Source organism: Stegostoma tigrinum, chromosome 1 (assembly GCF_030684315.1).
Source record: "Stegostoma tigrinum isolate sSteTig4 chromosome 1, sSteTig4.hap1, whole genome shotgun sequence".
NCBI classification, from domain to species: Eukaryota; Metazoa; Chordata; class Chondrichthyes; order Orectolobiformes; family Stegostomatidae; genus Stegostoma; species Stegostoma tigrinum.
Window position 1 is genome coordinate 17,740,487 of NC_081354.1, and position 25,529 is coordinate 17,766,015.

The 25,529-nt window shown below is 40.5% G+C and overlaps 1 protein-coding gene across 6 annotated transcripts in view; it reads left to right on the top strand.

Annotated features, from left to right (window-relative positions):
• Nucleotides 1-25,529, top strand: part of LOC125458504 (serine/threonine-protein kinase 32B-like) — a 320,594-nt gene that overhangs the window by 104,452 nt on the left and 190,613 nt on the right. For all 6 annotated transcript variants that reach the window (XM_048543851.2, XM_048543844.2, XM_048543828.2 and 3 more), the window contains exon 3: nt 22,786-22,937. In XM_048543851.2, the coding sequence (XP_048399808.1) occupies nt 22,786-22,937 (152 nt within the window). The remainder of the gene's footprint in view (nt 1-22,785; nt 22,938-25,529) is intronic.

A 25,529-nucleotide genomic window follows, 5' to 3' on the forward strand; every position in this document is an offset into this window, starting at 1 on the left:
TATTACTGTTATAAAACATTTATGCTCACCTTCATTTTCACTGCTGCAGTTTGAGGGTATTGTGGTTACCCAGTGCAAGACACCAGGTTTTCTGTCTCGACATCCATTGACATCTCACATTCCTCATTGAGTATTCAAGGCTTGGGCTGAGATTATACTAGCCCTCCAGAAGGAATCAGAGGTGAACTGTTAAAATGGTAGAGAAGGTGTCCAGTGACAAAGTCAAAGTCTTCCTACTACTGTACCATAGAATCCCTCCAGTGTGGAAGCAGGCCATTTGACCCATCAAATCCCTCTGAAGAGCATCCCACCCAGGCCTAAACCTCTGTCCTATTCCAGTAATGCCGCATTTCCCATGGCTTATCCACCTAGCTTGCATATCTTTGGACCATGGAAGGAAACTTGAGCGCCTGGAGGAAACCCGCACATACACAAGGAGGATGTGCAGCCTCCACACAGGCAGTTGCCCAAGGGTGGAATCAAACACCGGTCCCCAGCGCTGTGAGGGAGCAGTGCTAACTATTGAGCCACTGTGCACCAGCACAGCATATTTCCACAAGGAATTCACTGCCAGTTTACAATTTTTGGGATGGGGCTACAACTCTGTGTTGGATTGGTGAGGGGGGAATCGAACCAATAATGTCTAAGTGAGCTCCCACCACATTCTTGGCGGTGGGAGGGGGTTTGATTCTTCATTACCATCTCCCTAGCTGCTAAGGCTTCCCCGTTTAGCTCTCTGCTTAGTCCCGCCCTATGATTATCAGCACATTAGAAACAACCTTACACTTTTAATATAGAAGTGCTCTCTTCTTGTCACTCCAGCCTTAACAGTTGACATGACTTTTGTTGGCACTACTGAGCTACCAAACCCTTGAGCTGGCAGCTCATAGATGGGCCATGACCTCAGTTGGAGTGGGCTTCAGGTGCTGGCCTCTTTGTTGACTATCTCTGATGAATTTCCGTTTGGGGCCCCTCCATCCACTTCACAACTATTGGACTTGCATTTTGACCTGGGTGGGGAACTGTGTACCTTTGGAGAAAGTCTAGTACTTCATTTCCTCAGGTCCTAGCACTGTGGCCTTATGCAAGGTTTGGCCTCACTCCAGCCCAGCACCTACTTGTGATTCCTGCCAAGGTTCAGGTGGGAATCCTTCCAGGAATTTAGTGGTGAAGTCAAGGAGGTAAAATAATCTGCAAATTACACTGCTACCACCATTGGTTCTTTCAACCTGCCCGGACCTTGAATGTTGCAGTTATGCTCCAAGTTCAATTTGGCACTGAGTTTTTGTTTTCAAAATTGCCACTGAGAAAACTCACAGCTGATAGCCATATCCACACCGTTCTGTTTCTCCTGAAATCAATCCACATTGTTCAAGAGAATTACAATGATTAGTCCCAAAAATCACCACACACTGGAGCAGCTCAGTAGAAATCAGGATCTAGCTAATCTCGCAGTCGACACAATGTGAACATTTGATTAAAACAGAGTTTTCCAATTTTATCTAACTGTCTAACTTGGGTTAAAAGCATTGTTACGCCAATTTTTTTTTCTATTAACAGGAAAATAACTGTTGATTTTAATTGAACTGTTTTTAATTAACAACAATAACTCTATAACTCTAATACTTAAACTGTACCTCTGTTAAAATTCCCATGCAAATACAGGCAGATACAGAAAGGGATAAGGCAGGGCACACGTATTGGGGGTGGGGAGAGGTAAAAAAAAGAGACAGGAGAGCAGTTTTAGAACCTGTCTGGGTTATGGGTGTGGATAGGTTGATGCCTTGGCTTTCATGCAGCTCCTTATGATTCTTTGCCAATTATTCGAGATTGTAGATACATCAGTTCTCACGCTTTCACTCACTGGTTAAGGATTTGTCACTTCAGAGCACCTGAAGATGATTTTTCCCCTTTTCTTTTCAATAGGAAATTTTCATAAAGAGCAACTTACAGAGGAAGGTGAGAGGTAATAGCTGATAACTTGGATTTTTACTACTTCCATACAGAGAAGAGTGAAAAAGAGAAATGGATATTTCCTCTTCACACTTCTCCTCTCTATGTTTCTGCCATGTACACAAGGCTGTAGTCAAATGCTCCGGAAGCCATCAGGTTGTGTATATTTTTGCGCCGACAATGACTGATTCCAAACAAGGAGCCGATCAAAAGACTGCCTTAGCTGGATTGGCCATAATAAATTGCCCATTGTAACCAGGGATGTGCAGGCTAGATTGATTGGCCATGGGAAATGCAGGGTAACAGGGATAGGGTAAGGGGTTGAGTCTGGATGGGATGTTCTTCAGAGGGTTGATATGGACTCGATGGGCCAAATGGCTTGCTTCCACACTGTAGGATTCTCTGGGTGGAATAGCCCTTAACACACATAGGTTATGTCACTCTGTTTGGAGTACTCGCTGCTTAATAAGGCAGCTTTATAGATAAGATTTACAATGTTTTGCAATAACTTGCTTTTATACTACAAACATTAAATTATTTTCATAGTGATTGGAATGAGGTCAGCCAGGTGGACATTATAGAATGAGTTCCCTGATTGGGGTTGTTAACCTGGTCAAGTCAGGGAGCCCTGGTTGACAGATATAAACAGGAGTGTCAGGTGATCTGCTCACTCTAGGAGCCAGCTCTGTGCTCGCTGGGTCAGTGTCATGTACCATGCACCTGTAAATAAAGAGTGACTTAGTGATGGGATACTGGACTTCCTGGAATTATTTCAGTTTTCTTGTTTTAAAGCAATATTTTAGTCCACAGTCTTTTTTTAAAACATGAAACATAGCTTTTCTTTCAGGTTTCTTGTAAACGTGTAATTATATTCTGTGCATTTTTCAGGTGTAATTGCTCACTTCCTTTTTACATCACCAGTACATTTCATTCTACAATTTTCTCAATCCACTATAAACAAAAGAAGGAAAGAATGATTAGAATAGTAAAAAGTTAAATCAAAGAAAGAACAAACAATGAGTCTCAGCATGGATAAATGGCATTCCATGTAGCACAAGGCTGTGTACCATAGTGGCTCAGAATGATGGATAACAAATGAAGTGAAGCACTTTACTGTATTTTAGTGATTCCTAGTGAGTCTTCTCCCTGATTTCATCCCTAAAATCTCATCATCTTTCTCCTTGAACAGAACATCAATTAAAATCAAACAAGTGGATCTGGTATGGAGATGGTAAGAATGAGTACAGTAGAAACTATTGCACAGTTCACTAATGAGGGAAGCTGAATTCAGATCTTGTTGTAGTGCAGGGAAAAGAACGTGAAATGTATCAATCAACTGAAGAGTCAATTTGGCATTGAAAGGACCAAATGTGAACAAAAGGCAAGGGAAATAGTTGTGAACAATCAGAATATTGCAACCAATAAATATTGCAGTGCAAAAGTAATTTTAGTTTGAAAAATTTTAATGTTGAAAAATTATAAAAATTGGACATTTGGAAGTGAGCAGCAAAAGCTCAATGCAAACTTTGCCTTTGTGGGCCCATGTTTATGAATTTGATCACCTGGTGTGGTCCACTGCTGCCATTTTGCAGCAGGGCCTCACTGATGTTAGCAATGCCAACGATGTATCATTGAGATTTAAGGGCACATGACTTCCTTGCATTGTATGCCCGTGCACACACGCCTACATCATAGGTTGAGGTTTGGACCCTTAATGAATCTCTGATGTCAGGCCAGGACCTGTCAGAACCTGGTTCTGGCCTTATTTCTGAGGTGATAAGATGTGTTGGAATTGCTGCGAACAGACTGCAAATTATAGCCCTGTGTTTACAGGAGTCTGTGAGGTAATCTGACTGCAGTCAATAAAATTTTCTCAGATGACCACACCTGGTGCCTTGTTGTGTTTACCACCTCCACCAGCATATGATACTGAATGAAGATTTGAACTGGGAAGATTTTCCTTCCTGCCAAACACAGTGATCAGATGAGACTCTGTTTAGTTTCATTCAAGCGCGCCCCAGGGAAAAGGTATCTCAGTCAAGCTGAAACACAATTCCTCTGATCCAATTACAAACTAAAGGCTCATTCACTTTGGTCACGTTACCAACTGGTCTGCTTTGGTTGCCTTCTGTCTGAGATCTTGCACACACTGTTCATGCAATAAATGCATAATCATAAGCTAATCCCTTTGGGGTTCATTTTGGTTACATCATGTTCATGAGTTGTAGGCATGCCATGTATACCTTAGGAACTTATTGACCTCACTTCATATTCCATGTTGGGCACTAGCTACACATGTGTGTTACCTCTAAATCCCCTATGTGCCAGCCAGATAGTTGTAGCATATTAATCTTAACCAGTTCCAGCAAATTGCATATAAACTGTTCCTGAATCTTCCTGTATTTTCCCCTTCCGGGGTTGTCTAAATAGTGTATACTACCAATACTCCTTTGTCTCAGCTTTGCCACGTGCCCAATTAATAGTAAGGGATATATTACCTTAGGTTATTCACAGAAGAATCATTGTTCTTAGATAACAATAAGGTTTATTATATGATAGCAATAAGTACGACTATTTTTGACCAGCACAATATCCAAAACCTTAGAGAGTTAGTGCACATACATCTGCTCCCTCCAAAAACTGGATTAAAAATAATTATTCTCCATCTACAGACCTGTTTCATCCTTACTACTAATGTCACACCCAATGTAACATGAATGTTATTCCTATCAAAATCATTATCTGATACAAGGTTTGCCCAGCACCAAAGCCTCAGTTAACCAATTATGCAATCAAGTACATAACTGTATAATATTTACCACTAACCATCCCTACCAAAGTCTCTAGCTTCATAAAGGCAAATTTTTTTAATGATTCTTAAACTGCAGTCTTTTCAAACATGAAAGAATGTTTTTTTTCGCAGAAGGAGTGTTGACCCTGTCTCTGATCTGCGGATCATTTCTCTGCCTGAGGATCCTTTACCTCTCAGATATCCTTCACTGATGACATTGTTCTTTGTAAACCTTGTTATTGGTCCATTATCTTGTCTGGAGGACCTGGAGACAGCTGTTCTGTTGAAATAATTACTTTCTATCCTGTAGTATCCTGGATATCTGGATCAGGTAGCTGTTTCCTATTGGAAGAGGTGGTCTGTTTTCTGCAATATTGTGAGGGATTAGACCATCGAGTTTCTACATCTTGACCATGTTTGGATGTTGGTCTGGCTCCCCTGGAGACATGTGCAACTTATCTCCCTCAAGTTATCAATATGGCTAGCTGTCTTCAGTGTCCCATTGTGGTTGTTTTGCTGGTAAAGTAAACTTTTCATACGCTCAGTCATGTTACTGAAATTTTGCACCATCTCTGTCACTGACATTGACTGTTATCTTTTATAGAGCACAGGATTGAATTTCCCGAGGTTGTACAGGATGTTGATGAGGCCTCTTCTGGAGTTCTGTGTGCAGTTCTGGTCGCTCTGTTATGGAATGCCATTATTAAGTTGGAGAGGGTTCAGAAAAGAATTACCAGAATGTTGCAGGAGTGGAGGGTTTGAGTTGTAAAAATAGGCTGGATGGTCTGAGACTTTTTCAATGGAACATTGAAGGTTGTGGGGTTACCTTGTAGAAGTTTACAAAATCATGAAGGGCATATATAAGATAAATAGCAGAAGTATTTTCCGAAGGTAGGGGAGTTCAAAAGTAGGGACACATTTTTAATGTGAGAGGAGAAGGGTTTAAAAAGGATATGAGGGACAATCTTTTTATACAGAATGGTTTATGTGTGGAATGAACTGACAAAGCAAATGACAGTTATGGTACAGTTACATTTAAAATATATTTGGACAAGTGCATGAAAAGGAAAGTTTTGGAGGGATATGGGCTAAATGCAGGCAGATGAGACCAGTTTAGTTTGGGACATGGCCGGCACGGACTGGTTGTACTGAAGGGTCTGTTTCCATGCTGTGTGATTCTGTGATACTGTCTTCATAGACTCAGTGTTAAATAGCTCTCTTTTGCCAACCTAACTGATCTGACTAGCCCGCTGTGTTCATCCAGCTCCATACTTTGTTATCTCGGATTCTCCAGCATCTGCAGTTCTCATTATCTCTGATCTGACTAGTTTTTTGTCATCTGTCTTTCACCATGAGTCTGAAATGCTCAGTGAAGTTTGTCTATTGGTTGTCTTTTGACTGTTCAGTCTTTTTCTCATGGCGCAATTATCCCAGATGACCATTTTAATAACTTGTGCCATTTGCCACCTCTCCCATTATGAGCTACCAGCTAAAGGTCCGCTGCTGCAAGTCCTCCTTTGTCTTTCCTGTGCCTTGAGTCTGTCTAGTTATTGATGGTACAGGACACACCATAATTGAATAATAACAGAAAAGGCCTTGTTCCTACATATCAAGAGGTTTTATTGCATGATAGAAGTAAACATAACTACATTTGATCTGACATTATTATTAGGATCTTAGGGTGCCGATAACCTTTAGCCAACAGGATATCACTCAGACTTTCCAGTCAGGAATTGGTGCTGTCTAGTCTCTTACCAGTACCTGGGATAATAAGCTGTGCATAAATGAGGTGACGTTAGATACCAATGAGTTGTAATGCATGCAAATAGGACCCTCACTTCTTACTAATGAGATTCTCACCTGACTCTTTAAACCTTATGCAGAAAATTAGACATTTTCCTCCATGCCGAGAATCTCGTCTTTTCAGTTTCACTATTTTCCCAACAATCTTGCCATCGCCCATATCATTTAGAGTCTAAATAAAAAAAAACAACACACAGCGTTTGGAAGAGCTAATGATGATCAGGGAGGGTGGGGAGTATAATGCTGTTTGTTAGGAAAAGATTGTTGTCAGGGCTTGGGAGAACATTAATGTTGTTAAGAATTATCATGGCTCTAAATGTACTGGAACATATGCCAATAATCATAAGCCTTAATTTACAGGATGATCAATGAGTGATGCTATAAAGTATGTTCTGGGCCAGACCAAACCCCCTCAAAAAATATCAGAGAAATAGGGATTAGGCAAAAGTTTTAATATTTTATTTAATGGCAAACGTAAGGCACTGTGTTCTAGATGTGCTTCAGTGGGTCCACTACTAGGCTTTAAGCAAACATGCTTTATTGTTATAACATAGTTAAAAAGACAAATAAAAGAAGAAGAATTGACATAACTTTAACTCTATTGAAATACCTAATTAAATAATATATCATTGAACTGCTAATCATCAATTGTTCCAATATAGCAACGTCTAATAGACACACCCTTGGCAAAGGCAAATTCAGCATTTCTTATTTTGCAATCTCCTCTACAATTCAGGAGAAAGGAGCACTGAAAGAATGTGTGCTTTCTGCTACATCACAGAAATAGCTGTATCTATCAGCTTCAACAGCCAACTCCAAGCCCCAGCTGGAAGCAAAACTAAAATGCTTGTTCTCTGAGAGCCTCACTCCACCCATCTTTAGTCTAATTTTAAAAAAGTCCCACAGGGAGCTCAAAGCTTTTTACCCACTGATTCTGAAGCAGATATTCCGGTATCACTGTGACAATACCTCTCTACAAGAGAACCAGCACAGAACAAACCCCTCTTAAAGGCATAGTTCCATCATGGAAATTATAGGAAGCATCCAGGCAATTCTTTTATTCACTGATGGGAAATGGGCGTCAGTGGCTGGTCAGCATTTATAACCTCCCTCTAGTTGCCCTTAAAGAAAGTAGTGGTGAGCTATCGTCTTGAACTGCTGCAGTCCATATGCTGTAGGTAGACCCCCACAATGCCTTTAGAAAGGGAATTTCAGGAATTTGACTCAGCAACACTGAAGGAGCAGCGACATGTTTCCAAGTCAGAACGGTGAGTGGCTTGGAGGAGAATTTGAAGATGGTGATATTCCCATGTATCTGCTTCTCTTGTCCATCCAGATGTAAGGGGTTGTGGGTTAGAATGTGCTGTCGAAGAATCTTTGATGAATATCTGCAATGCATCTAGTAAATCATACACAAAGCTGCTATTGGGAGTCAATGGTGGATGGAATAGATGTGGTGCCAATCAGGTGGGCTGCAAGTAATCCTGTTTGGTAGGTTTACAGGTTGTCAGTGTCAAATGTTCAGCTCCACCAAGAATTCCCAACTTTATCGGAAGACTGTGCTCCAGCTAGGGTTTCCTGTCCTCCAGGGATATTTTTGATATGTGAAGGAGCCATGTGATTATGAAGGTTAGGAAGGAAAATGGAGTTAAACCTGCAATCAGATTAGCCATGACATGACCTTATAGAATGGCAGACTAGACTTAGGGGCTGAATGGCCTATTCATGCTTCAAATTTCCAAAGTTCTTAAAATATGGAACACTAAAAGAACACATTTTTGAAGGATACCCCTACTTTCCAACATCTTCAGGGCCCTACCCACAAAGCAGGGTACTGACCTCCTCCTTTTATGTCTGGGTCAAATGTCAACAACCATACAGACATCACTTGTCTAGGCACAGCAAACTTTTAAAAATGGTATATGGATGCCTGTGAATTCTTGTGGGTTATTCCAGGCATGGTAAGATGGCGTGGAAATTGGAGATGCCACAGAGGTGGGTTAGGTAATTAATGAGGTAAGTTTGGTAAGAGGTGAAGAAATTCACGAGGCTTCTTGGTGAAAAATGCTGCAAAAATATAGACATAACTCTGTCAAAGCCGAGTGAAGCCTGCTATCATGGTGCAGCTCTTTCATTTTGATTTCTGAGGAATTGGATCTTTAGCAGAAATCTGCGCTGTATCTATGGTTTCTGTGAGTATAGCACTTCAATTATAATGACTTCAATGCATTACTAAAGCAGCATGCTGTTGTGTAATGTCGCTCATGCTATCAGTTGTGTGTTGGACTGACAATGGAATAGAAAATAAAGGTCACCATCATGTTGCCTTCCCCCGGTAATATTGTTCCTACCCCATATCTAGTTCAACAGCACCACGAATCGAGCTGGCTGCTCCTGAGATAGCAGGACACTCCAGTTGCAATCTGGAAAGCTGTGAAAGTTGGAATCACAAGCTTGGTTAGGCATTCTAGCTGGACTGGAGGAACACCACCTTTTCTCCCCCTTTGTCAATTCATGGTTTACAGTGATGACAGTTTCTCATTGTGAAAAATAAAGATAAATATTGCTGTATGATTGCTATTCTCAATTTCCTCCTTTACTTCACTCTATTGGCTTAAATAGGTATCACAAAATGTTCAGCTCCACCAAGAATTCCCAACTTTATCAGAAGACTGTGCTCCAGCTAGGGTTTCCTGTCCTCCAGGGATATTTTTGATATGTGAAGGAGCCATGTGATTATGAAGGTTAGGAAGGAAAATGGAGTTAAACCTGCAATCAGATTAGCCATGACATGACCTTATAGAATGGCAGACTAGACTTAGGAGCTGAATGGCCTATTCATGCTTCTATTTCCAATGTTCTTACGAAGAACTAGGCACCTTCATTTTGAGCTCTTGAAGCCTAGGTATATTGTTTGTGTCTTTACCATGTTCAATGATGAAAACTGTGCATACAGTAGCCACGGATCCATTGCTGTTTATGAGCTATGTAGCATCTTAAAGAAGACCCTGCCTGGACCTACAGTGGGAAGCTGTCAGAGTTTCTCAAGATGTGTCTCCATGCAGCAGAAGACCTTCTTAATTCTAGTAAACTATCAGCAGAATTATAAGGTGTCTGCTAATTGACCAATTATTTGCTTTTAGCAGCCACCTCTAATTGACAAGCAATGAGACCAATGAAGATCAAGCCACAGATGGCTTGGGGGAAGATGTGGGTTCCCATGTTTTCTGCCACCATCTTGCAAGTTGTCCTACCTTGCAACCGGTGTCTGAAGGGCTGGTGAAGTGTAAACGCCAGGTCAATGTTACTGACCAATCTTTCGGAGGGTTCGGTTGTGGTCCTTCTTAAGGTTTACAGACAAAATCTTTGTTATTCTGCTTGAATTTCTTGTCCTTTGGCTGTCCATTTATTATTCCCTTAAAGCTGTATGAAACACTTTTGGATTGTGCTTTTTACAATAAGAAACAATCTAAATTTAAGTTATCATCCAAGTGCAGGTGTGTTATAATTGTTGACCCCACTGCTGGTTGAGGCATAACAGGCTGTGTTCTTACTGACAGTTTAGAAAAACCGTGTTTATAAAAGGACAGGGGCACTGAAATAAATGCAAATTTAGTGCTGTGAAATAAACTGTGTCAATTAAATAACACTGTCACTACCATCATTGCATTTGCCCTGTCTAGCACTTCTCAGAATAATTGTAATTGTTTGCTATGCATGTGTCAAGAGTTTTTGAAGGCAATTCCAGTTGGTACTTTTCAAATGATAAAGTGTTTACTTGTTTTATATGTTAATTAATGTTTTGCCACTGCTTTCTATGAAACATACAAAATTCAACATGTCAGCGCAACACCATTTTCTTAATTGTAATGAAATATCAGACATTAAAAGTGTGAAATCCTTAAGCACCCTCCCAGGAGTAGCTTTGCTGTTCCAGAGAAAGTAAAGCTGATTTGTTTATTTCAGCCTTCATCTTGTGCATTTTGTCCAGATGGACTGAAAAACTTGCTGTGATTTTATTTGACAATTATTTTCTCACTAGGACAAGTGGTTTTCCAGCCAGGTTCAATTCAAGCAATTAACTGAAACTGGTTTCCATGCATAACAGCCTGATTTTTCTACATCACTAATAGCGTCATTCCTAAATTGCAAGCTTTGACAAAAAATAATATTGAAAGAAAACAAGAGCTAATAAAATGACAGAAACAGTTTCACAATAAAACATTACTCCTCACATCACTTTTTCTTTCCTGTCTTTTCAGTTTTAAGTTATTGGAAAGCATATCATGTTGTAAGATGTACCCTTAACACCACTCACCGTGTTAAATGGTACAGAAATAGGTGAAAGTCAGTAGCCTTCATCCCAGAAGCCAAACAATCTACCAAGCCCAAAGAGATGTACATCCTGGGACAACAGTGAAGCCTCCAAACTGGGTGCCGAATTTGTGAGCAGTTGGAGAGCAGTAAATCTCTTGGTTGTCAAATGAGAAGTGGCTCTTGTCTTAAACAAGATATAGTTCATTGCCTAATCGGGGGCAGCCAGAATGTCCATTTTTGGACAGACATCATTGCAAAGATGACAAAGATTACCCAGATGGTACTTATTATTCGTCTGAAATCCGAAGCCATTCTCCCTTCATGTCTGTTTGACATCATCATAGTGAATGGCGAATAAGACATTCTTCAGCATTAACCCTTTCAGACCCTTTGTCCAGTAGCACCATCAATTGAAATAATAACAAATAGGGGTTCTTGATGAGGGTTTGAAGTTATTGAATTTGAGGGATGTGCATAACTTTTAGACAAACAATTACACAGAGATGTTGAACATAACATAGGAATGTTGTGGTGAATTTTTTTTCTGCATGGATTGTATTTTCAAGATACCTTTCATTGGCACTAAGAGTTTTTTGGGGGGAATAGAAAGCATTACAGTGAATTATTTGAAATTGTATCAGGCGCTGCTGAGAGAGTTAGATAAACTGAAGTAGAAATAAAGTCAGTTTTTTTGAAAGGATGAGCTGTGAAAAGTGAATACCTAACATATGGAATTAGAAGTGGGGATTGGGAATTTAAAAAATTCTTAAAGAAAGATAAAGAAATTAGAAGACTTGACATTGGAATAAAGACGTGAGATGGAGAAAGCAAACTAAAGAGCAGTGGAAAAGTTTAGAATAAAACAAAGGAAAATGGAAAGATAGGACAAGGGGAGAAAAAAAAATGGAATTTAGAAAGATTGAATTCTGAAGAAACAGAGAAGTCAGACAACATGAGGTTGGCTAGGGAAAGACTTAAGAGTAAAGAAAGAATAGGTCATAGCTCAGTGGATAATTCTGATTCCAATGAAGGTTTGGTTTAACTAAAGTTCAATGCTTATTGCCTGCATTCATTGAGGATAGAGTTAAAAGATATCTCACCTCATTTGAAAGGTAGCTGGGCAGGTGAAATGGCCAAAAGATGTTTTGACCACAGCAGAGACTGTGCATACAAGGTGTCAGAAGAATAATTTACAGATTATGAAACTGTTATGGAAGGAAAACTGATTGGGCATGAGATTGTCCTGAAGCTTCTGATTATAGAACTACAAGAAATAAACCTAAACAGGTTTGTAAAAATTTCCAAGAGAAAAAGAAACGCTGTGGGATCGGTGGGTTTGATCACTTAAGTTAGAGAAAAAACTGAGAACTTAAGGGACTTTTTTGGTGATGGAAGAATTCAGAAATAGTGTTCCCATAATATTCAGAAGTTATTTAGATGAGTGCAGAGTGTCAAAGTTCAGGGAAACTGTGGTCCTGGCAGATACCTCTGATATCTCACTCAGTTACAGTTGGGGAGATGGTCATGTGAAAATTCACAAGGAATTTGAAGGAAAAACAGCCTGATGGTAGAAAAGGGGCACGTTTTCAGGAATAAACAGAAGGACACCAATATACTAAAGGAGTAATAAAAATGAAAATAACATGTAATAAGACCGGACGCAAGAAAGTCAATTATTAGAAATTGAATGTAAAGCCGATCTGAATAACAGGAATGTTGGAGGATTCCTTAGAAAAGTGGGCACCAAGACAGGAGGTAGGTTTTAAAACAATAACAGTTGGAAAAAGACAATATTGGTCATTAGAATGAAACAAGAAGGGAGTGTGACTCCAGGCAGTCATGTCAATTCTTCTTTGATTTAATGAAAAAGAGTATTGGGCTATTTGTGACTCCAAATATTTCATTTCAAAAGTAGCGGTGTTTCCTTATGCTTCAAATCAAGGAGGAAAACCATTAAATAACTTGAGAGACTCTGGAGTAAATCAGCTACTATTGCTTGTTGACTTCTAAGGGGAACTGAATGAAAGAAAATATTAATTGGAGTTGGATATGGAAGTTGCAAGCCAATCCCATTAAACAGAGTTAGATTAATGAGTGATTTTGTATATAGAGACATTTGAATTTGTGAAGCTATTTCTTTGGGTAATGACCTGGCAGTTCAAGAGTATTATCATCAATGAGGGTGATGGAACAACCAGTAGAAGTAATAGAAATTAACATGTAATAATTGGAATCTCCTGGATTACTTCCTGACCAACTAGATGTTGGTTCATAAAATTAGTTAGGAAGCAAGCAGTCCGTGACAAAAGGATTGGCGAGAAAATCTGTTTTCCAGAAACAATTGTTGACTTCCAAGGGGAACTGAATGAAAGAAAATATTAATTGGAGTTAGATGTGGAAGTTGCAAGCCAATCCCATTAAAAATAACAGAATGAAGTAAAGAAAATGAGGCTGAAATGTTTAAGTCATCTTCTTTAATCAAAATCCAACAACTGGATTCTGAATTGAGATTGAGCCAAACAGTCCACTCAGAAAATTAATCAGAACCAATATTGCATTTACAGTCATAGAATCATAGGGCTGTGCAGCATGGAAACAAACCCTTTGGCCCAACTCGTCAATGCTGACCAGATATCCTAAATTAATCGCATCCCATTTGCTGGCATTTGGCCCATATCCCTCTAAATCCTGCCTATTCATATACCCATTCAGGTGACTTTTTAAATGTTGTAATTGTATCAGCCTCCACCACTTCCTGTATCAGCTCTTCCCACACATGCAAAACCCTCTGCATGAATAAGGAGCCCCTTAGGTCCCTTTTAAAACTCTCCCATCTCACCCTAACTATGCCCTCTAGTTTTGGACTCCCCTATCCTGGGGAACAACCTCGTCTATTCACCCTATTCATGCTCCTCAAGTTTAACTTTTATAACATCACTCAGCCTCTGATGCTCCAGGGAGAATAGCCCCAGCCTATTCAGCCTCTCCCTATGGCCGAAACCCTCCAACCCTGGCAACTTCCTTGAAAGGGGTCAGAAAAGATTTACAAGTTTCACAACATCTTTCCTGTAGCAGGGTGACCAGAACTGAACGCAGTATTCCAGAAGTGGCTTAGCCAATGTCCTGTACAATCGCAACATGACTTTCTAACTCCTATATTCAATATACTGACCAATAAGGGTAAGTATACCAAATGCCTTCTTCACTATCCTGTCTACCTGCGATGCTACTTTCAAGGAACTATGAACCTGCACTCCAAGGTCTCTTTGTTCAGCAACACTCCCCAGGACCTTGTCATTAAGTGTATAAGTCCTCCCCTGATTTTCCTTACACAAATGCACGACCTCACATTTATCATTTGCCACTCCTCGGTCCATTGGCCTATCTAATCAAGGTCCTGTTGTACTCTGAGTTAACCTCCTTGATTGTCCACTACGTCTCCAATTTTGGTGTCATCTGCTAACCATGCTAACCATAGCTCCTATGTTCACATCCAAATCATTTATATAAATGACAAAAACCAGTGCTGGACCCAGCAACAGTTGCTGGTCACAAGTCTCAGTCTGAAATGCAACCCTCCACCATCACTTTCCGTCTCCTACCTTCAAGCCAGTTCTGGCTAGTCCATATGGCTAGTTCTCCTTGTATTCCATGTGATCTAACCTTGTTAACTAGTCTACCATGCGGAACCTTGTTGAACACTTTACTGAAGCTCAAATAGGCAACGTCCCCTGCTCTGTCTTCATCAATCCCCTTCGTCACCTCTTCAAAAAACTCAATTAGGCTAGTGAGACACAATTTCCCACACACAAAACCATATTGACTATCCCAATCAGTCCTTGTCTTTCCTAATACATGTAAATCCTGTCCCTCAGGATTCCTCTCCAACTTGCCCATGACTGATGTCAGATTCACTGGCCTGTAGTTCCCTGGCTTTTCTTTACCACCTTTCCTGGCCACCTTCCTTAAATAGTGGCACTAAGTTAGCCAACCTCCAAGCTCCCAGCACCTCACCTGTGGCTATTGATGGTACAAATATCAATTCCCTAGCTTCCCACAGAACTCCAGGGTACACCAGAGCAGAGTCTGGAGATTTATCCACATTTATGTATTTTAAGATGGCCAGCACCAGCTCCTCTATAACATGGACATTTTTCAAGACGTCGCTATTTCATTTCCCACATTGTCTAGCTTCTTAATCCTTCTCCACAGTAAACATTGATACATAGTATTCATTTAGTAACTCCCCCAGCTCCTGTGATTCCACATTTGGGGGGCTTGTTGAAACTTAAGGGATCCTATTCTGTCCCCGGTTACCCCTTAGTCCTTAATGTATTTGTAGAATCTTTTGGATTCTCCTTAACCCTATTTGCGAAGGCTACCTCATGTCCCATTTTTGCCCTCCTGATTTCCCTCTTAAATATACTTCTACTGCTTTTCTACTCTTCCAGGGATGCACTTGATCCTGGCTGTCTATACCTGATACATGCTTCTTTCTTTTTCTTGACCAAAACCTCAACTTCGCTAATCATCCAGAATTCCCTACACCTACCAGCCTTGCCCTTCAGCCTAACAGGAACAGGACTCTCATCTCATTCTTAAAGGCTTCCCATTCTCCAGCTATCCCTTTACCTGTTTGAAAGTTACAGTATAAGCAAAGACCCAGACGGCTGCTTTCCCATTAGAGAGGGACAATGGGGAGTGAATTTAACTTTACGGTCACTATGCCTCAGGTGAGGGATGAGGCTGACAGGGCAGGATCTTCATGGTGATCTCAGTTTGTTCAGGAGTTGAATCCTTATTGTAGCCATTGCTCTGCACTGCAGGTCAGCAGCCCCACCCTCTGAGCTCACATACTCCCTCAATTGAGTGGAGGTTGTTTCTAATAACCTACAAATATTTAACCAAATCAATCTGAGTGCATCTTTTTGTGATCCTGTCCAAAAAAAGGTCTCAATATTTTGGCTTGTGTTTTCTTAAGAGACCAACCATTTGAATTTCCTGAGCCACTTGTAAAATTCTATTATGAAACTCTGTTGGAACTATAACCTGATGGATCACTGTCCATTTTTCATTGGCTGATATGTAAAGTATCACCACTTCCTCATTAGTACTCCCTCTGCCACCAGCACTCAGTCGCAGCAATGTATCCAATAATAGCAGCTGGTGAAATTTGAACTCAATAAATTGTGGAATTAAAAAACTACATTGTACCATCTACAAGATGCACTGCAGAAATTTACCAAAGTTCCTAACAGAGCACCTTTCAAGCTCAAAATCACTACCATCTAGAAGAACGAGGGCAGCAGATGCATGGGAACCCTGACACCTGCAAGTTCCCCTCCAAGCCATTCATCATCCTGACAAGGAAATGTATCACCATTCCTTCAATGTCACCAGGTCAAAATCCTGGAATTCCATCCCCGACAATTGTGGGTCTACCCACAGCATTGCAACAGTTCAAGGAGGCAGCTCACCGTCAGCTTGCCAAGGGCAACCAAGATGGATAATAAATGCCGGTTCTACCAACAGTACACACAGCCCATGAGTGACTTTAAAACAAATATAACACAGGATAAGCAGCAGGAAGAATCTAAGTGGGGAAGCTCCGTAGGCCAAAATATCTTGCTTCAGGTCTTAATTTGGAACCTAACAACTTTCCAGCAGTCCCAGGGTAGACATTATGATCACCATAGCGGGTATAACTAGAGGCAGGCAATGTATAAATTCCTGTCATTTTCAATTTCCATCCCAGCATATTGGATTGCAGGCATGTTCCCACCTCCAGGCTATTTTGTAACTTGTTAACTGAGGGGTGGGTTGGTGTTTGCAACTACCTGCCCACCTCCAAGTCTCTGCAACAATGTCTACCACATTAATGTAACTCGTACATAGCTGCTATCATGCAATAAGCTGCACATTGTTTAAAACAAGTGTCTCTATATATCCGGATGCTCTGTAAGAGCAATCTTGAATCAAGGTCCAGCAGGCAAGTGAATGGACAATGGAGGCTGCATTAATACATTTGAAACTGATTGTAGTGGAAACATTTAAAAATAATGTGTTTACAGCCTGGGAAGCTTAGACATGAGTGAAGTACTTGCAGCTCAGCAAATGGGTATCATGAGGCATGGCCACAGTAAGAGAAATCAAAGGCCAATAGAGCAATTTAAAACAAACATAAACAACTGGCAATGTAGCAAAGCCAGATTTAAAGCAATAAAAGAGGCATTTAAAAAGCCTTAGCAGAGAGAGTTTAATGGAAGATAAAAGTTAGGAAACTACTGAGGCATGTAAGGAAGCAGCAACAAGTTTTGAATCATCCATTTTACTCACAAAAGGTAGAATTCCTCAACTTTGATTACAAAAGAACAGAACTACCCAATAACAACATTACTATATTCCAAAATTAAAAGCCCTTTAAAGCAAGGGAAACACACAGCAGAAATAATATACCAGGGAAGATTTAATTTCAGAGTTGGGCCAAATTGAACATAGACTTTGACATCTGTTTTGGAGAAAATAATTCTTAAGGTACAGAAATGCTTCTGAAGTAGTGAATGAAGCTGAAGGTAAAAACTAAATGCAAGATAATAAAATGTGAGGCTGGATGAACACAGCAGGCCAAGCAGCATCTCAGGAGCACAAAAGCTGACGTTTCGGGCCTAGACCCTTCATCAGAGAGGGGGATGGGGGGAGGGAACTGGAATAAATAGGGAGAGAAGGGGAGGCGGACCGAAGATGGAGAGTAAAGAAGATAGGTGGAGAAGGTGTGGGTGGGGAGGTAGGGAGGGGATAGGTCAGTCCAGGGAAGACGGACAGGTCAAGGAGGTGGGATGAGGTTAGTAGGTAGCTGGGGGTGCGGCTTGGGGTGGGAGGAAGGGATGGGTGAGAGGAAGAACCGGTTAGGGAGGCAGAGACAGGTTGGACTGGTTTTGGGATGCAGTGGGTGGGGGGGAAGAGCTGGGCTGGTTGTGTGGTGCAGTGGGGGGAGGGGATGAACTGGGCTGGTTTAGGGATGCAGTGGGGGAAGGGGAGATTTTGAAACTGGTGAAGTCCACATTGATACCATATACAGCCATATGGTATCAATGTGGACTTCACCAGTTTCAAAATCTCCCCTTCCCCCACTGCATCCCTAAACCAGCCCAGTTCATCCCCTCCCCCCACTGCACCACACAACCAGCCCAGCTCTTCCCCCCCACCCACTGCATCCCAAAACCAGTCCAACCTGTCTCTGCCTCCCTAACCGGTTCTTCCTCTCACCCATCCCTTCCTCCCACCCCAAGCCGCACCCCCAGCTACCTACTAACCTCATCCCACCTCCTTGACCTGTCCGTCTTCCCTGGGCTGACCTATCCCCTCCCTACCTCCCCACCCACACCTTCTCCACCTATCTTCTTTACTCTCCATCTTCGGTCCGCCTCCCCCTCTCTCCCTATTTATTCCAGTTCCCTCCCCCCATCCCCCTCTCTGATGAAGGGTCTAGGCCCGAAACGTCAGCTTTTGTGCTCCTGAGATGCTGCTTGGCCTGCTGTGTTCATCCAGCCTCACATTTTATTATCTTGGAATCTCCAGCATCTGCAGTTCCCATTATCTCAAAAACTAAATGCATCTTTGTTTATTTAAGAAGCTTATACAATTGGGAATATAGCTAACATGATTATGGCTTTCCAAGGTATAAAGAATTAACAGATACATTTGATGAAGTTTCTTTGACAATTACTTTAACTCTTTAACTCTTCTACTCCGACAAAATAAAATTGAAAGAGTAAGATTTAGTTGAAGAGTTCGCCATCCAGAGGATTCCAAGAGTAACTTCATTAATGATCTCTCCAGATTTAGGGGAGGTGATGGCCTTGTGGTATTATCACTTGACTGTTAATCCAGAGACCCAGATAATGCTCGGGGAACCTGGGTTTGAATCCAGCCATGGCAGAAGGTGGAATTTGAATTCAAAAAATATCTGGAATTAGAGCCTAATGATGATGATGAATCCATTGTCAATTGTTGGGAAAAACCCATCAGATTCACTAATGTCCCTTAGGGAAGGAAACTGCCATCCTTACTTGGTCTGGCCCACATGTGACTCCAGACCCACAGCAATGTTGTTGACTCTTAACTTCCCTTTTGGCAATTAGGGATGGGCAACAAATGCTGCCTGGCCAGTGATGCCCTCATCCTGTGAATGAATAAAGAAAAAATAAATTAGTGAGAACCATGTGACTGTCGCAATTAAAATCAGAATTCATAAAAAATATTGGAATGTTGTGTTTCTGATGAGTAATTTTCAGGTTTATTACAGTTAAAAGAAGGTTTGATCCTATGGAGAAAGTCATTTAGATGGTAAGCGTAGCAGAATTCTAGAAGCAGCACAAATTATTCGCAAGAGAAGAAGATTGATTTTATCACATAAGATCAACAGCATCAATTCAGTTTTTGAGGTACAATATACCTCCAGACACATGAGAAGCCAATGCAGTGAGTAGGACAGACACCAGCTGCAGACAGTCATTATCAACATGTGGAGAAACTTCAAAGGAAGAAACAGTTCCCAGACATTTTAAAACAAATCTGTAAAATGATGGGTCAATTTCAGAATAAAGTGTTGAGATGGGACATAGTCGCAGAACAATAAAAAGTCAAATAGAAGTTTATGAAGCGGAACAAGCTATGATAGAAGAAAATCCAAAGGTATTCCTGGATGAACTAAATAATCCAGACTGGTTTTTGTCAGGGGAATATTTCTCATCACTGAACACCTTACTAATTTCAAGTTTGAAACAGGGGAATGCATTATTATATTGCCAGACAGTGTACCATGTTTGAAAACTGTTCACAGTTTACATTAGTACTACCACATGACCCAGGAGGTATAGCACTTAATTTTAAAGATACTTTGCAAACAAATCTGTAACACAAGGATGCTCACTAACAGAGAACTTGTACATACTTTATAAACAAGAATTGTCAGTCTTGAGCCTAAATGCATGTTTTGACCTGAATCTTCTTCACATAGCTGGAGTCAAATTAGTTGAAGTCAAGAAACTGCTGGACAAGGAACAGCCAGTCATGCAACATTTTTCAAAAAATACCCGAAGAACAATAAGTCAAAGAAGTTCAGTTGCTGAATAGTTGGTAGTGGAACAATTAATAGAAGATTTCATAGGGCTTCCTAGGCTCACAGCAGAATCCAAACCAAAAACAAAATCCATCAAGGTTCGTTATATTGGTCCATAAAATTTGTCTCATACCGTCAGCAAGTTGGGGGCCTGGATTGGCAGAACAGTTTCCTATTGCTGAAGGGAATTTAGATTTCATGAATTAACAAGAAAACACAATCAATCAGCAAGCCAGTGAACAGCATACCCCAGATAAATAAACTGACGGATCTTTGAACTGTTGTAAAATAAAATACAATACATCTCTATGACTGAACAGTTATGACAGACTTAAGTCTGATGTCAGATGATCTGGAAAATTCAAGCTCAGATTTTATTGCCTTATTTTCCCAGAAGGATCCTCAATATCAGTGACACAGACTATGCCAAGCAAGCAGTAACCCTCAAATAGTATGAGAAAGCAAGTTTTATGTTTCTAGCAAGGCAATAGTCTTTGACATTAAATGAAAGTGCCCAAATTTAGCAAATGTTTGAAGAGTCTACACACTTCAGATTCATCAACAGGTTGAGAAATCTGCTGTGGAAATAGATTCAAGGTATGAACCCCATTGAACTTAGAGTGAATAACTAATATTCACAGATTCCAGACACAATCAAGAGGAAATTACATGGTTTGGAGATCCAGGATACAGTGTGTAAGAAAAAAGAATACCTGGTCCAAAATCAGGACACTGTAAGAATGAAAGTGCCTGTTTCAACAGGGCAGCCATCTTTCTTAGGATCGCTACAATATGGAAAGAGGCCATATAGCCCATCAAATCCACACTGACTCTTGGAAGAGCATCCCATCCAGACCCATCCCTACACTATCCCTGTAACCCTGCATTTCCCTCAGCGAACCCACCTGCCTAGCCTGCACATCCCTGGACACTATGGGTAATTTAGCATGGCCAATCCACATAACCTTTACATATTTGGACTTGCAGGAGGAAACCAGAGCACCCAGAAAAACCTATGAAGATACAAGAAAAATTTTACATGAAGGAACTTCATGACTTGCTGTCCTCTAGATATTACAATGGAGCAATTGCCAGTTTCAGCAGGATACTCATCCCTAGCCACAGAAATCCAATAAATAAAAAGTCTTCCAATCTCCAAGCTCATTCTGTCAGGAATGAAATCAAAATCAATAATCTTCAACCCAGTTTCTGTCCTGTGAATTTTAGAGTCTTCTTTGATAAATGCACACTAGCCTGAGAGCTTAGACTTTCTCAGCTTCTAATTACCTACAGTTTTCTAATCAAACTCCCCAGTCTGCAAGTTACATTAACTAAACTTGTCTACTGAGATAACTTATTCCCATAACTGCTCTGAGAAAACTTTTTTCTAGGAAAGGGACTATCTTTGCTACTGAACTTTGTCAGGCCCCCATGAACTTTACAAAAAATCCAATCTTTGGTTTCCTAAGCTAAAACTGATGCTTGATCATTCTGAATCAAAAACAAGGTATGGCCTTCGAAGTTTACTCCTGTTGTAAATCACCAAATATAAACAATTTCCATTAACAGTCCAGGGTTCCCTGCTCTCTCTCACAAATTAGACGTGTTCTGGAAGATCTTTCTGACTTCGTTTTTTTTAACAGAAAATCCTTCACCAAAGTAACCTACGCCCAAATGTCACTATTTTGGAATCTAATTTCTAAAAGTTAAACATATATAAAAATATAAATCACAAACTTTCCATCATAAAATACGGTAAAATTGTGATAAGTCAAAATACAGGAACTTGCCCACAAACTATTATAGGCAGAGATTCAGGTTAGCTGAGGAAGTTCTATGCAACCCTATTTTATTTACAAATTTGCTCGAAGTTAAAGAAAGACAATGATGCAATAAATATGTGAAATGAATTTTTTTTCACTTTGTTCATACATTGCAATGGACTGACTTTGTACAGTCAAAGGCATTATAAAATATTGTGACTTTGCTCTAGACATACCCATTAATATTTGTCTGCTTAGCTTGCTACAAAAATGTTTTTGTGGCTTCTGCTTTTGTGCTGCAGTGTAATATCTCAGAGCGTTACATTACAATAGCCTTTGAGGCCTCGGCGAAGGAAGTCGGTGGGCTTGGGCAGGCATTCATTCAGCACTTCAGGCTCACCGAAATCTGCAGCCATACTTGCAGGCTTTCACTGAGTGATCTTCAAGCTGAATGTTGTTTTCCCATAATTTTGTGTGGCCTACCTCTGCTCCAATTGGACAAGCTGGCATGTGTTTAAGGAATGCAGAGTTACCAGTCCCACACTTCAGCTTATTACAGACATTCTTGTGTTGGATTTCCTATTTTGTTGGCAGGAAGGGCTGACAATTTCAAAACAACCAGGATTTTGACATGTCACGATTTTTTACGGGAAAAAGTGCAACTGGCTAACACAAGGCAGACAATCATAGCCCACAAGGGGATTTGTCTTGAAAAAGAATGAGAAATGTTTTCATGCAGAAAAGTGAGAAGAGACCAGGCCAGATAAAGGTCTGGATGTTTCTTATCGGATCTGGGGAAAGTTGATCGTTGGTTTGTACGATAGTTGTGCTTAAACATTTACCTTTTATCATATGCCTGATTGAGATCTCTCAGAATTTTGAGCATAACTGATTCACAACTCACCAAGCAATTTTACAATACATACATAAACTGGTAGCCAAGATTTGGCTCTAAATAAATGCAAATGCTGTTAAAAACTGTTAGACTTCTTCATGCCATGTTAATTTATTGTCTCATTTTCCTGTTTTTTGTACAGGTATGCATTGTCCAGAAGAGAGATACAAAGAAAATGTATGCTATGAAATATATGAACAAGCAAAAATGCATTGAGCGAGATGAAGTGCGCAATGTTTTCAGAGAACTGCAAATCATGCAGCGACTCGAGCACCCTTTCCTTGTGAATCTATGGTAAGGAACTTCTTGTGATAATTAAATAAACTTGCAGAATGTGGAAATGGCAAAGCATGAACTTTTTCATCATATTATAATACAGTGCAAATGCATCTAAATGTTAATTATGTTTAGTTGTTTGGATGCAAAAGTATTTGCATGTTTTTGGCTTATTATTATAAATCAATGACCCGAATGTGAGTAAAAGGAATATAATTTTAAAGTTTATAGATGACGCCAAGCATGGTAAAACAAAAATGAGCACACTATAGCCGCAGGCTATAGCTGGGAACAAAGATAGACTGTGAAGTTGGCAGGCTCGTGATTATTACAAGTTAAGGTGGATGAGTTTTCAAATCAATCCATGCCATCAACCCTTGCCTTTCTCTTTAATCTTTTGCAGTCTTGCCATCCTCTGAGTTATCTGCATTAATTTTGGCCTCTTGTGCATCCATTTATTTTACTCACCACCATTAGCACCGTGCCTTCATTTGCCAGTCCTTCCCTGTATTTCTCCAACAGTTGACTTCCTTTCCTTCTTTAAAACACTCCTTAAAGCCTTCCCTGTTTCTTGTCACCTGACCTGATGGGTAAATTCAATGCCCACCTCCATAGTCTTCCCATTCTACTTCCAACTGACACTTTAAAATGGGCAACGAATGCCCGCTTAAGGGTCTTATCGTACTGGTAGTCAACCAGCAGCTTACAAGGGTGGCACCACATGGGAAGCCTGAAAATGAGGCTCCCATGAGGGAGCCTCTTTATTATACATAGTATTTCTGAAACACCACCTACACCCCCCCTTCTCGCTGCTGACCACCCTGACACTGTCTCACCCATTGTAATTTCCATCTGCCTCATGCTTAGCCTTGGATTCCTCAGCCTTTGCTAGGTGTATTGTTGGCAGCTGCCAATATTCACCCAGTGGAGCTGCCTGAAATGTGCAGCAGAGAGCCTCGGATTGGCTATACATACACATGCACGCGCGCACACACACACAGGAGTTACAGGTACACGCACATGCACACGAACACACACAGACACAGATGTGCACACACACACACAGACACTCAGCCGTCCACCCCTGGGTCCTTGATCCCTGAGAATGCTCATCACAATCCACTTAGATACACACTTAATCTGTTGGGCATTCCCCAAAAGAGGTGATGGGAAACTTTCCAACCAATAGGTGAAACTCCTGTCACCTGCATTCAACACCACCCTCTTTCTCTTCATATATTTTTGAGCCTTCTTCTGCTAGGTAAGTCCATCTCGGGATGTTGAATTCTGTTAAAGATGCTACTTAAGTGTAAGCACGTTGTGGAAGAATGAAGAAATACACCTTGGGAGGAGCAGCTCAGAGGCAGGACAGTTGAAAGAGGGATAGTATCAAATTTCATGGGCGCACTCAAAGTAGAACACCTATTTGCAATTTCACAGGAAAAGGTGAGGTGTAGGGCTAAATCAGAAAGTTCATACAAGGAGCTGACACAAACATGATTGTCTGAAAAGACCCCCTCTTGTGCTTTACATGATTCTATGTTGTATTCAAGATAACAAAGCGTGGGCTGGATGAACACAGCAGGCCAAGCGGCATCTTAGGAGCACAAAAGCTGACATTTCGGGCCTAGACCCTTCATCAGAAAAAGAGGCCTGAAATGTCAGCTTTTGTGCTCCTAAGATGCTGCTTGGCCTGCTGTGTTCGTTCAGCTCCACACTTTGTCATATTGGATTCTCCAGCATCTGCAGTTCCCACTATCTCTGTGTTGTATTCAATTGTTTCTTAATGCATATGGGTGTAATCATTGCAATATATAAACTACGGTTCATTGTCAATAAATGACAATGTAACCTGTATGTTGTTTCACAAATGCTAAGCTTTATGAGGAATGTCAACAAATGTAACAGTAAAGAATTGGAAAAATATCACAGTAATGACAGCAGGTATTGTAATCGGAGCAAATAAGGCAACAGAAAGACGGGATGAGCAGAATGCCTAATGTTTTGTGTTGCACTTTTTGTACTTTCAAAGCAGCAACACAATGAATAAAGTTACTTCTGCCATGCCTTGACCTCTCCACTGCAATATCCAGTGTTTACTGTCAAAACAATTCATTCAAACGATTTATTTTTCATACGTTTCATTTCCTTGATTCTGCCTGTAGCCGAAGCATTGGACAACATTCGATATTGAGGGTTAAAATGCTAAATATAAGCCATTCAAACTTCAGTCTCTTGATTTGTCTCCACTTTTTGGATCCTTTTAGATTATTTGCAAGTCAGCCCATGTAATGAAGTGAGATGTATAAGGTGGAATGTATACACAGGACTAGCATTTTCATAGAGGAGGAGGGTATACAATAGCTTTATTCAACTTAGTCTGCCATCTGGCTTTACAGATTGAAGCAAATTCAAGAGATGCTACAAACAAGGTTGACAGTAAGTGGAATGAATTATGAAGTATGAAAATCTTTTAAAAAGTTATTTTTTTCTGAGTGTGTCTTTGTGGACCAGAGCATTAGTAAGTGCTTGTGTTAGGGTTAGCACCAAAAAATCATTTGAAATGTGGAATTTGATTGTTGTTTAATTAAACCTTGTTGAACACAGGCT